This window comes from Symsagittifera roscoffensis, chromosome 2, assembly GCF_963678635.1.
Source record: "Symsagittifera roscoffensis chromosome 2, txSymRosc1.1, whole genome shotgun sequence".
Taxonomy (NCBI): Eukaryota; Metazoa; Xenacoelomorpha; order Acoela; family Convolutidae; genus Symsagittifera; species Symsagittifera roscoffensis.
Window position 1 is genome coordinate 45,978,621 of NC_087063.1, and position 14,218 is coordinate 45,992,838.

At 36.4% G+C, this 14,218-nt stretch overlaps 2 protein-coding genes across 3 annotated transcripts in view; one reads left to right on the forward strand and one right to left on the reverse strand.

The window, feature by feature from the left end:
- LOC134840748 (COP9 signalosome complex subunit 2-like) overlaps positions 1-14,218 on the forward strand; it is a 545,309-nt gene that overhangs the window by 161,810 nt on the left and 369,281 nt on the right. The gene's annotated exons all lie outside the window — the stretch shown is intronic.
- LOC134839854 (uncharacterized) lies at positions 1,598-14,001 on the reverse strand. The gene is made up of 4 exons (XM_063855477.1): positions 13,820-14,001; positions 13,235-13,729; positions 2,660-3,154; positions 1,598-1,676 (listed from the first exon to the last, which is right to left on the reverse strand). Exons 1-4 carry the CDS (start codon positions 13,999-14,001, stop codon positions 1,598-1,600), a joined length of 1,251 nt encoding a protein of 416 aa, XP_063711547.1.

The window sequence follows — 14,218 nt, forward strand, 5'->3', positions numbered from 1 at the left end:
GAAATTTTAAGTCAACAAAAAATAACGAACTATCATAATTTTCGGTATTTGAAAGCAGAATTAAATGTCATATAGTACGCAACAATGAAAACATTAAGAAGTCAACTTTAAAATGGCGCCTGAACAATTTGTGAGCTTTGTTTCAATCTCTCAGTTTTTTTTTCACACACTTCTTTGTTTACCTGGAAATTCATTTGTTGTGACCTTGGTTTTCTAGCTATGAGTTCTTGCAAGAACATAGTGGTAAAAAAATGGTTTTACAATGCTTTAACAAAGGGTTTAACAAGTGTACAGGGTTGTAACATAGCTTTTAAGGAACAGAATTTCTACGGAACGATAGTTTGGACTTACAGAGATTTTAGGGAACGAGAGTTTTTGTTCAATATTTTTCAGATCCTTTTTTTATCCAGTCACTTATTTGTTTGAAAATGACCCTGACCTGATCAAGTTTCAAGTTGAAGCCAGGAACTTCACTTCTCGTGATGGCTCTGCTCAAATTAAAGTTCTCTTCTAACAAGTTTTTCAAAAAAACTTGAGCAAGATAATTTCGTCCCTCATCATCTAATATGTACTTCTGCGTTGTTCTCTGTTTTCGTTTCTTGATGAAGAGTGAAATTTCTTTTTCACTGGGGAGTTCTATCATTCTGTTGTCTTTAGTCGATGAGTCGCTAGAATGGCTGTCTTCCGAGGCATCGCTGACTTCGCCCTCGCTGGCGTCGTCCTCATCGTCTCTTTTTATTGAGATTTCAAGAGCCAATTGTTCTCTTGGCTTTTTGTCAACTACAGCTGTGAGATCCCTGTCCAACAAAGTCGTCATGAACGCACTGTTGCGCTTTTTGTTCTGCGCAACTTCGTATTGTTGCACAGCAACTGCTCGTGAATGCCCCATCTGTTGGTCAAGTGCCTGGATAGCTCTAGGGTCATCTACAGTCTCCGCCCAGTGCGAGTTGACTGCCTTGCGGAATCCGTTGGCGTCGAAGTTGGGAACGTTATGTTGCTTTCGCACTGTACGAGTGTAGCTCTTCATTCTGGATACTACTGCTTCTTTTGTTATCTCCGTTATGCTAGAGTCCAGTGGTGCAAAAAGCCAGTCCGAAGAATCAAGTTGAAAGAGGGACCTCAGGTTCAGGTACTTTTCGAGGATCTTAAAGTCTGTCTTCTTTATCGTCAGGTACTTCTCTCCATCAAATTTAAAATTTTTGTGGCTCTCCAGCACCTGGCGATGAATCAAGTTGATCCTCCTATTCTGTCCTTTCCCGGTTCTTATATCCTGGATCTCAGGCCGCATGAGAGCGATTCTATATAGGCCGTTGGCTTCGTCTACTTCAATTTCCCGCAAGTAGCTTGCTCTCATTTTAATGATGGTGCCTGCTCGAGCTAACGTGCGCATGCACAAAAGTGCTATTATGTTGTGCTGGATTTTCCTGAATTGCACTGCGTCTATATTTTGTTCCTCCAACTCAGTTTCTAGATAGTGAGTGACATTTTCTCTAACTGCACTCAGCTCCTCCATTGTTGGCAGTGAGTTTCCCTCCGCGTAATTATAGAGATGTTTTCTGCCTTTTGCAGACTTATTCAGTACGTTTTTTTCGATCTCTTATCTCTTGTAACAAGATGTCAAACTCGACAACTTGTTGTTTCCGGCCGTATTAGACGAGAAGAAACTCTGCAAATTTCTGCAGTTCAGTCAATAGATTTTGCTTCGCCTTAGCAGTTTTGACTGGTCTTGCTATGCTTTCGTATGAGTTTACCCAAACTGCTATTTTGCTCATGTCTTTAAAGCCTTCACTTAGTACGAGGCATTCCCGGATTAGCTGCAGTTTTGTATTTATATTCTCCTCAGTGAAAAGTGACCCTTCATTCTGCTTGAAGTTTTTGTTCTTTAAATTCTCGCTAACTACTGTCGAAATTGATGGGTCCTCTTATCATGTCATCGTTTTCGATTTCGTTCGGATGTCCAGGGAGTGGCTTCAATTGCTTCTTGAGGATCTTTGATACATCCTCCTAGGTTCTTACTACTGTCCGGTTCTTTCTATGTTCTTGGTGGCGCCAGCTCTGAGAAAAAACGTGAAGACAGTCTGGTAGTGAGCAGACGTACCGTTTCTCATTCTTTGAGTTCACTGCGTTCCTATTCTGCAGTAAGGTAATTTTTTGAATAACATTCAGTTCTAGACCACAGAACTGGTGCTCCTGCATATAGTGACGGCGCAAATGATGGTCTCGACTGAAGTTTCCTTGAGGACAGATCTTGCAGGAAAATAGTCCCCTTTGTTCCTCCAAACTTGAACTATCCTCAGGGACGGCTACTGCAACTTCATCTTGTTGTCGTTCCTCCTGGCGGAGTTGGTGTGTGGTTCTTTCCCGAGGTGTTTCTCGGGGAAACTCTAGTGGGCACCAATTCTCACCACTCATCCCACCTTGCTCCTCGATAATATGCTTCTTGAAAGCCGGGAATTGAGGTTTGCAGGAAATGGCATAGCATCCCATACAAATTAGATACTGGTCGTTTCCTGTCATTTTGAAAGAGAATTCATTCCCCGGAAAATATCTTTTCGCGTTTTCGCAGGAAAACCTATGAGGCTTTATTTCCTCGGGGCACGACAATGGAAAGTCAAATGAAAAGCAGTGCCATTCTTTTGCTTTCCGGGTGAAAACGAACGGTTCTGATATTTTTGATGTTGTTTCCTTCTGTTTAGATCTCTTCTCCGGTATCTCTTCCACAGTCTTGAATCGCTTTGTGAGGTAGAGCGGCTTTTCTTTGGCTTTTTCATCTGCAATAATGGGCTCATCCTCCTCTGGCTCTCCATCACTACTGTCTTCACTGTTGAACCCGAAGCTGGCTGCGAGACTCAGCTCGGTGATTGGTCTTTTGATCAATGGTGGCGGTATCATTGATCCTTCTTCTGATATCACTTCTTCCTCACTTCCACTCGTCTCCGAAACTAGGGTATGTACAATCTGAGATCCGCTCGCTTTTTGCCCTTCTTCGGCGCACTGTTTCTGCTCAGCGCGTAAAATTTCCAAGGTTAATGGAGGTTCTTCTTCACTCTCACTTTGATAGTTTTCTCGACTCGTCGTACATTTTCTACAGCTTCTCCAGGGTGCCATCTCGTCTCCATAGTTGTATTCCAGCTCTTCGTTTTCCTCAATCTGTCTGCACGCCTTGAAAACGACATGGCTTCTCGCATTTTGTATTAGGCGCCTCACGACAAGGTTCAGATTTCAATGATTATCATTCATGAACCTTGCCAGTCCACTTTTTTCAGGGTTTGTGCCGTCTATGAATACTACTTTTCGGTCTGTGAAACAGTAGTCGTTTTTTCCTGCTTGTTTCTATTTGTCATATTCTTGTCTTGTTACAAGCCTCCCCCAGTATGCGCACACAAACTCTCCCTCCTCAATTCTTTTTCGGGCAAAGAGACCCATCCTCTTGTGACCGGCATCTCCCACGTATATTTTCGTCAAATCGTCCTTGAATATAAACTTTCTCGCCGTTGTCTCAAACGTGGCTCTTGCGAATTTCTGTTTTAGGTTGTTCATGTCAATTTTTGATCGGTTCATGTTTTATCAAGTTTTGATCGGAATTTCAATTCTCTCTAAAAAAAATCGGATGACTGAATTGATTCTTTTTGTAGAGATTTATGCTGAACACCTTTGGTTACGTGAAATTTTGCTTTTTTGGAACTTTTTTTGCAAAATTATGAGCCTTCAAAAAGGCTAAAAAACGCAGTAATAAAAATGCAGGTTTTAGAAATGCAGCTCAGAATTTTGATTAGACATCAAACAGCACTCTGAAGTCTATTTCAACACAGCACAAACTAGCAGTAAAACATACAAAAGTCCTCTATTATCTCAAAGAAAAGGCAACCTCTTCGATGCAATCAACTATTCTAATGCTGAGTGGTCAAAAAAAATAAAGGCAAAATACACCAAGGTGAAAACTATAATTAAGCAAAAATAAATATGAATCAAATAAAACAATGGAACGAAAAAAAGAATTGACGCATGTCATATAGATAATGAAATTTTAACACAAAACAAAGAAGAAGATAAATAATAAAGACATCAGCACCCGAAAACTAGAAAAAGTTCGAGGGAACAAATTCTAGAAGAACAATACAAAGAAGAAAAACAAAAAAAATGAACAAAGGATAACAGACAGCGAAAAAAATGATTGAAATGAGTTTTAGAATAGGAAAACAAAACACAAAAAGGACAACTAAGTCATATAAATGATCTAAGAAGAAACGACAAGATATATACAACAGAACCTAAACAAGGCAAAAAATAATCAGTAAAACGAATCGTAGAACAAAACAAACAATAGGGAAACAAAACAAACAATCAATATACGGCAACAACAACAATCAACTGCAAAGGATGAATTGTAGACAACTAAGCGCCTCCTAGCACAACTAAGGCTTATGGAGGCACAAAGTCATAAACAACTCACCCGATCACTCAACTAAGCCCCTCCTAGCACAACTAAGGCTTATGGAGGCACAAAGTCAAGTGATCTAATCAATATACGGCAACCAGAACAATAAACTTCAAAGGATGAATTGTAGACAACTAAGCCCCTCCTAGCACAACTAAGGCTTATGGAGGCACAAAGTCATAAACAACTCACCCGATCACTCAACTAAGCCCCTCCTAGCACAACTAAGGCTTATGGAGGCACAAAGTCAAGTGATCAAAATCATTATACGGCAGCAACAACAACAATCAACTGTAAAGGATGAATTGTAGACAACTAAGCCCCTCCTAGCACAACTAAGGCTTATGGAGGCACAAAGTTATAAACCACTCACCCGATCACTCAACTAAGCAAACATGACATCATCTAGCGAAAAAACAATGGTTTTTTTGAACAATTCTGGAAGAACCATACTAACAAAAAAACTATCAAAAGACTAAGCAAAGTGATAACATTAAGCAAAATCCAATCAATAGGATGAATCCTAGAAGAACAAAACGAAAACAAACAATATGGACCATCAATTAAAACAAAGAAAAAACTGACAGAAGAACAAACCAGCAGAAAAAAAGCAAACATTAAATGATTGGACAATTCCTAGAAAAAAACAAGAAAATTAAGAAAAAATGAAATTGAAAAAACAAACACACTGTTTGACTTCTCAGCATTAAGAAAAATGATTGCATTTAAAATGTTAGTTTGAAATCGAGATAATTGAGGAAAATTGTACGTTTATTGCTATTTAGTTTTGTGTTTATTTAGACCTAAGATTTCTTTGAGAGTCGTTTTTTTCATCACAGCTGCGAAAGATAAACAAAGAACATAATTAATTTAAAAATGGGACATAAAAAACAGTTGATCCAATCGTCTTCCTCTTCCTTCTGTGAGCCCTAAAAATACACTGAAATTAGTTTTGAAAACTATAGACACACAACCACCTGTAACCTTACAGGTTCTTCTGTCATCTGTAATGCTTTTCTTGTTCACTCTGTTTGCGAAGCTTGTCTTTTCTTTCTTTCCCTTTCTCTTTTCGATGGCTTGTTTTTTTTAACGACTTCCTTTACCTGATTTTTTTCCTTTCCTTTTTCGAGGGTTTAAGTTTTTTGGACTTGTAGACTAGGCTTTTGAGGTTATTCCTTTTGGTCCATACAATCAGCATAAGTTTTGATTCCAATTTTTTGCACGGATGGATTTGTTGAAATTGGAAACAAATAAAGGAATTTTGGCTGTTTCTGTGCGAAAAAAAAATTTTTTTTAGCGTCAATAACCAGTATTTTTGTTTTCAGAAGGGACTTAAAAATGTTGTTAGTAGCAATTCTTTGACAGTAAATGATGGAATTTATTTTGTCTTTTTGACTTAGCAACATCTGAGTTAGTTCTTCTGTTGTCAGACCGATGTTGTTGTTGCTCTTATGTGGAGTTATGGAATTGTTTATTACATCATGCCATTTCACTATATCGTTTTTTCGCTTCAGCTTTCCATGCTCCTTTTGAAGCAGATAATTTACATTTTTAATTTTATCTTTGTGGTTAAATGACAAACAGGGCGCCGCAAAGAAAGATCCCTTGTAAATTTTTTTTGTTCTGTAACTCAACGTATTATAAGCAGATAATGAACTAGCTCCTAGGAGAAAAACCATTGTCGGCAATGTTGATTGATAAGAGGTTTGTCGGTACACTGAGATCCAGTAACAGTAATCCTGTAACAAAAAAAATATTTTTAATTTTGTTATTACTTTTTGCATGATGGAGGACAAATAACGAGTTTTCTAAGCTATCTCTTTTTTTTGCAAATATGGGGAGCTCTAATGAGTTTTTTCTAATTTAGCTTTTCAAGTGTTTTAACCTTTGCTCAACAATGGATCTTTGCTACGGTAACAACATATCCAAAATTCAATATTTTATTGCTAGTATTTTCTGAGTTATGTATCTTCAAAGTTTGCTAAAAAATTGACAAATTTCGAAAACAGTCCATTTTGCTACAATTTTGAGGACCTGTAACTTTTTTCTCTTTTTATATTAATTTTTTAAACTGTGTCATAGTGGAGAACAAAATGTGACTAATCGTTATCATCAAAATCTTCAAGATATCTCAAGTGGTCTTTGAGTTAGAGGTACTCAAAAAACGCGAAAAAAATCAGTAAAAACTGTAAACTGATTTTGCTGCAAATTTGAGGACTAACTTTTTTTCTAAATTATGAATAATGCTCAAAATAAGTCATTCTGTTGTCATGCAGTTGGTTAAGCTTTGACATCAAAATTATGATGGTTTTTTTTAATGAGTTACAGATCCTCAAAAATTGCCAAAAAAAACGAAAATTTCGATTTTTAGCAATTTTTGAAAGAGAATTCTGAATCAACCAATGCAATTGAGCCGATTTTTTTTGATTGAATGTTACTCTACAGTTTTTGAGCATTGTCACCTTTTTTGTGTTGTTTTAAGTAAAACTCGATGAGTTATCAAGCTCAAAAATGCTAAAAATTTCAAAAAATCCATTTTTTGTGCAAGTTTGAGGACCTCTAACTTTTTTTTGAATTTTTGGTTTTTGATGAAAGTTCGTCACAGTGTAGACCTGGCTATGGTGAACACTTGATATGAAAATTATTGATATATCTGGAAATCTCTTTTAGTTAAGTGTCCTCAAAAGTGCAAAAAAACGCGTTTTTTGTGATTTCTAGCTTTTTTGAAGGCCCCTAACTTTTTTTTCAACTGCAAAATCGCCAAACCCATGTAACCAGTTCTTGTTTACACCTTGTTAAAGACCTCCACATTTTTTGAGTCAGTTTACTTTTTTTTTGTCAAGTAATAGGCGATCAAAATTTGCACTGAAAAGCACAATTTTCAGTTGAAACCAAGTTTAAAGCCAAAAACGTTTTTTTTTTCGCTGACTGAATTCATTTTTTGCTTCTATCTAGACTTAGCACACTTTGAGTTACCTGTAATGCTGTTTTTTTTTGGATATCGAAAAAGTTTTATCAAAGTTATGAGCCTTCAAAAATGGCCATAATTTTTTTTTGGCTGAAAGCAGCATAAAACCCAAACTGAACCGCACTGAACTTTCTAAGAGCTAACTACTGAACACTTTTTAAACTCTATACTATTTTTTTTCAAAGAGTTATGAAGTCTCAAAGTTGAGTCAATAACCAGTTTTTTTTTATTTTTAGCTTACTTTTTAGAATACCTATAAAAATTTTTCAGCGCTAGATAGCTCAGTGCGGTTTGTTGCATCATAAAGAGCAACAACTAGAGTACCACCCCACAAATTTTTGGAAGTTTTCAACAATTTTTCGCAGTCTTATAAAAAAAATTGCGAAAAACCCTATTTTTACTAACCTGTAAATGTGAATTTTCAAGATAAGTAACTGAATTTTGAGTGAAATAAGACACGAATGCAATTTTCCAACACGTACTTAACGTTTTGCCCAACAAAGCTCGACCGGAACGAAAAACATTTTGACCAAAAAAAAAAACGAGTTCCATTTTGAGCTTCAGAGAGTCACTAATTTCAATTTTCCGGCATGAAGACGAAATTTTTATGCAAAGATGATGAATACTTTGTAGAAAGAACTTTTGACGCGCCGAACCATGAACAAAACGGCAAATGATAGAAACATTTTTTCAAAGAGTTATTCACGAAGAAACGTTCCATTTTTCTCTTTTTATATTAATTTTTTAAACTGTCATAGTGGAGAAAAAAATGTGACTAATCGTTATCATCAAAGTCTTCAGGATATCTCAAAAAACGGCAAATGATAGAAACATTTTTTCAAAGAGTTATTCACGAAGAAACGTTCCATTTTTCCAGAAAAACGCAATTTTCGACAATAAATCGGCAGATATCATTTTTTGCGGAGGAAATTGGGCGCATAATTGTTTTTTTCAAGTCAGTCCACAGCTAAGTTAACTCAGATTTAAGAAAAATTTGAAAGGGCTAAAATTTGAAAAGAAAAAATTAAAAAAACGAGTTAAAATTGACCAATTTTGAGGCTAATGTACAAGCGTTTGAAAAAGTTTAAAATACATTTTTTGACGTGAAGACGAATTTTCAATGAAAAGTTTAACCTTAATCAAAAAAGAATCTACATAGCACCTATCTTATGGATGAAAAATTTTCTCAAATTTCATTCGGGTTTTTAAGATCTGGCTCAATGTATTTGCACTTTTTTGAAAAACCGCAGTTTTTCAAAAGTGCCCTTCTTCGGCGCACTGTTTCTGCTCAGCGCGTAAAATTTCCAAGGTTAATGGAGGTTCTTCTTCACCCTCACTTTGATAGTTTTCTCGACGCGTCGTACATTTTTCTACAGCTTCTCCAGGGTGCCATCTCGTCTCCATAGTTGTATTCCAGCTCTTCGTTTTCCTCAATCTGTCTGCACGCCTTAAAAACGACATGGCTTCTCGCATTTTGTATTAGGCGCCTCACGACAAGGTTCAGATTTCAATGATTATCATTCATGAACCTTGCCAGTCCACTTTTTTCAGGGTTTGTGCCGTCTATGAATACTACTTTTCGGTCTGTGAAACAGTAGTCGTTTTTTCCTGCTTGTTTCAATTTGTCATATTCTTGTCTTGTTACAAGCCTCCCCCAGTATGCGCACACAAACTCTCCCTCCTCAATTCTTTTTCGGGCAAAGAGACCCATCCTCTTGTGACCGGCATCTCCCACGTATATTTTCGTCAAATCGTCCTTGAATATAAACTTTCTCGCCGTTGTCTCAAACGTGGCTCTTGCAAATTTCAGTTTTAGGTTGTTCATGTCAATTTTTGATCGGTTCATGTTTTATCAAGTTTTGATCGGAATTTCAATTCTCTCTAAAAAAAATCGGATGACTGAATTGATTCTTTTTGTAGAGATTTATGCTGAACACCTTTGGTTACGTGAAATTTTGCTTTTTTGGAACTTTTTTTGCGAAATTATGAGCCTTCAAAAAGGCTAAAAAACGCAGTAATAAAAATGCAGGTTTTAGAAATGCAGCTCAGAATTTTGATTAGACATCAAACAGCACTCTGAAGTCTATTTCAACACAGCACAAACTAGCAGTAAAACATACAAAAGTCCTCTATTATCTCAAAGAAAAGGCAACCTCTTCGATGCAATCAACTATTCTAATGCTGAGTGGTCAAAAAAAATAAAGGCAAAATACACCAAGGTGAAAACTATAATTAAGCAAAAATAAATTTGAATCAAATAAAACAATGGAACGAAAAAAAATTGACGCATGTCATATAGATAATGAAATTTTAACACAAAACAAAGAAGAAGATACATAATAAAGACATCAGCACCCGAAAAACTAGAAAAAGTTCGAGGGAACAAATTCTAGAAGAACAATACAAAGAAGAAAAACAAAAAAATGAACAAAGGATAACAGACAGCGAAAAAAATGATTGAAATGAGTTTTAGAATAGGAAAACAAAACACAAAAAGGACAACTAAGTCATATAAATGATCTAAGAAGAAACGACAAGATATATACAACAGAACCTAAACAAGGCAAAAAATAATCAGTAAAACGAATCGTAGAACAAAACAAACAATAGGGAAACAAAACAAACAATCAATATACGGCAACAACAACAATCAACTGCAAAGGATGAATTGTAGACAACTAAGCGCCTCCTAGCACAACTAAGGCTTATGGAGGCACAAAGTCATAAACAACTCACCCGATCACTCAACTAAGCCCCTCCTAGCACAACTAAGGCTTATGGAGGCACAAAGTCAAGTGATCTAATCAATATACGGCAACCACAACAATAAACTTCAAAGGATGAATTGTAGACAACTAAGCCCCTCCTAGCACAACTAAGGCTTATGGAGGCACAAAGTCATAAACAACTCACCCGATCACTCAACTAAGCCCCTCCTAGCACAACTAAGGCTTATGGAGGCACAAAGTCAAGTGATCAAAATCATTATACGGCAGCAACAACAACAATCAACTGTAAAGGATGAATTGTAGACAACTAAGCCCCTCCTAGCACAACTAAGGCTTATGGAGGCACAAAGTTATAAACCACTCACCCGATCACTCAACTAAGCAAACATGACATCATCTAGCGAAAAAACAATGGTTTTTTTTTGAACAATTCTGGAAGAACCATACTAACAAAAAAACTATCAAAAGACAAAGCAAAGTGATAACATTAAGCAAAATCCAATCAATAGGATGAATCCTAGAAGAACAAAACGAAAACAAACAATATGGACCATCAATTAAAACAAAGAAAAAACTGACAGAAGAACAAACCAGCAGAAAAAAAGCAAACATTAAATGATTGGACAATTCCTAGAAAAAAAACAAGAAAATTAAGAAAAAATGAAATTGAAAAAACAAACACACTGTTTGACTTCTCAGCATTAAGAAAAATGATTGCATTTAAATTGTTAGTTTGAAATCGAGATAATTGAGGAAAATTGTACGTTTATTGCTATTTAGTGTTGTGTTTATTTAGACCTAAGATTTCTTTGAGAGTCGTTTTTTTCATCACAGCTGCGAAAGATAAACAAAGAACATAATTAATTTTAAAATGGGACATAAAAAACAGTTGATCCAATCGTCTTCCTCTTCCTTCTGTGAGCCCTAAAAATACACTGAAATTATCTTTGAAAACTATAGACACACAACCACCTGTAACCTTACAGGTTCTTCTGTCATCTGTAATGCTTTTCTTGTTCACTCTGTTTGCGAAGCTTGTCTTTTCTTTCTTTCCCTTTCTCTTTTCGATGGCTTGTTTTTTTTAACGACTTCCTCTACCTGATTTTTTTCCTTTCCTTTTTCGAGGGTTTAAGTTTTTTGGACTTGTAGACTAGGCTTTTGAGGTTATTCCTTTTGGTCCATACAATCAGCATAAGTTTTGATTCCAATTTTTTGCACGGATGGATTTGTTGAAGTTGGAAACAAATAAAGGAATAACCAGTATTTTTGTTTTCAGAAGGGACTTAAAAATGTTGTTAGTAGCAATTCTTTGACAGTAAATGATGGAATTTATTTTGTCTTTTTGACTTAGCAACATCTGAGTTAGTTCTTCTGTTGTCAGACCGATGTTGTTGTTGCTCTTATGTGGAGTTATGGAATTGTTTATTACATCATGCCATTTCACTATCGTTTTTCATATCGTTTTTTCGCTTCAGCTTTCCATGCTCCTTTTGAAGCAGATAATTTACATTTTTAATTTTATCTTTGTGGTTAAATGACAAACAGGGCGCCGCAAAGAAAGATCCCTTGTAAATTTTTTTTGTTCTGTAACTCAACGTATTATAAGCAGATAATGAACTAGCTCCTAGGAGAAAAACCATTGTCGGCAATGTTGATTGATAAGAGTTTTGTCGGTACACTGAGATCCAGTAACAGTAATCCTGTAACAAAAAAAATATTTTTAATTTTGTTATTACTTTTTGCATGTTGGAGGACTAATAACGAGTTTTCTAAGCTATCTCTTTTTTTGCAAATATGGGGAGCTCAAATGAGTTTTTTCTAATTTAGCTTTTCAAGTGTTTTAACCTTTGCTCAACAATGGATCTTTGCTACGGTAACAACATATCCAAAATTCAATATTTTATTGCAAGTATTTTCTGAGTTATGTATCTTCAAAGTTTGCTAAAAAATTGACAAATTTCGAAAACAGTCCATTTTGCTACAATTTTGAGGACCTGTAACTTTTTTCTCTCTTTATATTAATTTTTTAAACTGTGTCATAGTGGAGAACAAAATGTGACTAATCGTTATAATCAAAATCTTCAGGATATCTCAAGTGGTCTTTGAGTTAGAGGTACTCAAAAAACGCGAAAAAAATCAGTAAAAACTGTAAACTGATTTTGCTGCAAATTTGAGGAATAACTTTTTTTTTCTAAATTATGAATAATGCTCAAACTAAGTCATTTTTGCTTCGATCTAGGCTTAGCACACTTTGAGCTACCTGTAATGCTGTTTTTTTGGATATCGAAAAAGTTTTATCAAAGTTATGAGCCTTCAAAAATGGCCATAATTTTTTTTGGCTGAAAGCAGCATAAAACCCAAACTGAACCGCACTGAACTTTCTAAGAGCTAACTACTGAACACTTTTTAAACTCTATACTATTTTTTTTCAAAGAGTTATGAAGTCTCAAAGTTGAGTCAATAACCAGTTTTTTTATTTTTAGCTTACTTTTTAGAATACCTATAAAAAATTTTCAGCGCTAGATAGCTCAGTGCGGTTTGTTGCATTATAAAGAGCAACAAATAGAGTACCACCCCACAAATTTTTGTAAGTTTTCAACAATTTTTCGCAGTCTTATAAAAAAAATTGCGAAAAACCCTATTTTTACTAACCTGTAAATGTGACTTTTCAAGATAAGTAACTGAATTTTGAGTGAAATAAGACACGAATGCAATTTTCCAACACGTACTTAACGTTTTGCCCAACAAAGCTCGACATCTTGTTGTCGTTCCTCCTGGCGGAGTTGGTGTGTGGTTCTTTCCCGAGGTGTTTCTCGGGGAAACTCTAGTGGGCACCAATTCTCACCACTCATCCCACCTTGCTCCTCGATAATATGCTTCTTGAAAGCCGGGAATTGAGGTTTGCAGGAAATGGCATAGCATCCCATACAAATTAGATACTGGTCGTTTCCTGTCATTTTGAAAGAGAATTCATTCCCCGGAAAATATCTTTTCGCGTTTTCGCAGGAAAACCTATGAGGCTTTATTTCCTCGGGGCACGACAATGGAAAGTCAAATGAAAAGCAGTGCCATTCTTTTGCTCTCCGGGTGAAAACGAACGGTTCTGATATTTTTGATGTTGTTTCCTTCTGTTTAGATCTCTTCTCCGGTATCTCTTCCACAGTCTTGAATCGCTTTGTGAGGTAGAGCGGCTTTTCTTTGGCTTTTTCATCTGCAATAATGGGCTCATCCTCCTCTGGCTCTCCATCACTACTGTCTTCACTGTTGAACCCGAAGCTGGCTGCGAGACTCAGCTCGGTGATTGGTCTTTTGATCAATGGTGGCGGTATCATTGATCCTTCTTCTGATATCACTTCTTCCTCACTTCCACTCGTCTCCGAAACTAGGGTATGTACAATCTGAGATCCGCTCGCTTTTTGCCCTTCTTCGGCGCACTGTTTCTGCTCAGCGCGTAAAATTTCCAAGGTTAATGGAGGTTCTTCTTCACCCTCACTTTGATAGTTTTCTCGACGCGTCGTACATTTTCTACAGCTTCTCCAGGGTGCCATCTCGTCTCCATAGTTGTATTCCAGCTCTTCGTTTTCCTCAATCTGTCTGCACGCCTTGAAAACTACATGGCTTCTCGCATTTTGTATTAGGCGCCTCACGACAAGGTTCAGATTTCAATGATTATCATTCATGAACCTTGCCAGTCCACTTTTTTCAGGGTTTGTGCCGTCTATGAATACTACTTTTCGGTCTGTGAAACAGTAGTCGTTTTTTCCTGCTTGTTTCAATTTGTCATATTCTTGTCTTGTTACAAGCCTCCCCCAGTATGCGCACACAAACTCTCCCTCCTCAATTCTTTTTCGGGCAAAGAGACCCATCCTCTTGTGACCGGCATCTCCCACGTATATTTTCGTCAAATCGTCCTTGAATATAAACTTTCTCGCCGTTGTCTCAAACGTGGCTCTTGCAAATTTCTGTTTAGGTTGTTCATGTCAATTTTTGATCGGTTCATGTTTTATCAAGTTTTGATCGGAATTTCAATTCTCTCTAAAAAAAATCGGATGACTGAATTGATTCTTTTTGTAGAGATTTATG

What these genes read in the sequence shown, in the direction of transcription:
- LOC134839854 (XM_063855477.1), bottom strand. Translation starts at nt 14,001, where the DNA reads ATGGGTCTCTTTGCCCGAAAAAGAATTGAGGAGGGAGAGTTTGTGTGC. An exon ending in GAAAAAAGTGGACTGGCAAG is followed by an intron (nt 13,730 to 13,819) that starts GTTCATGAATGA and finishes CAAGGCGTGCAG; the next exon opens with ACAGATTGAGGAAAACGAAG. An exon ending in ACATCAAAAATATCAGAACC is followed by an intron (nt 3,155 to 13,234) that starts GTTCGTTTTCAC and finishes CAAGGCGTGCAG; the next exon opens with ACAGATTGAGGAAAACGAAG.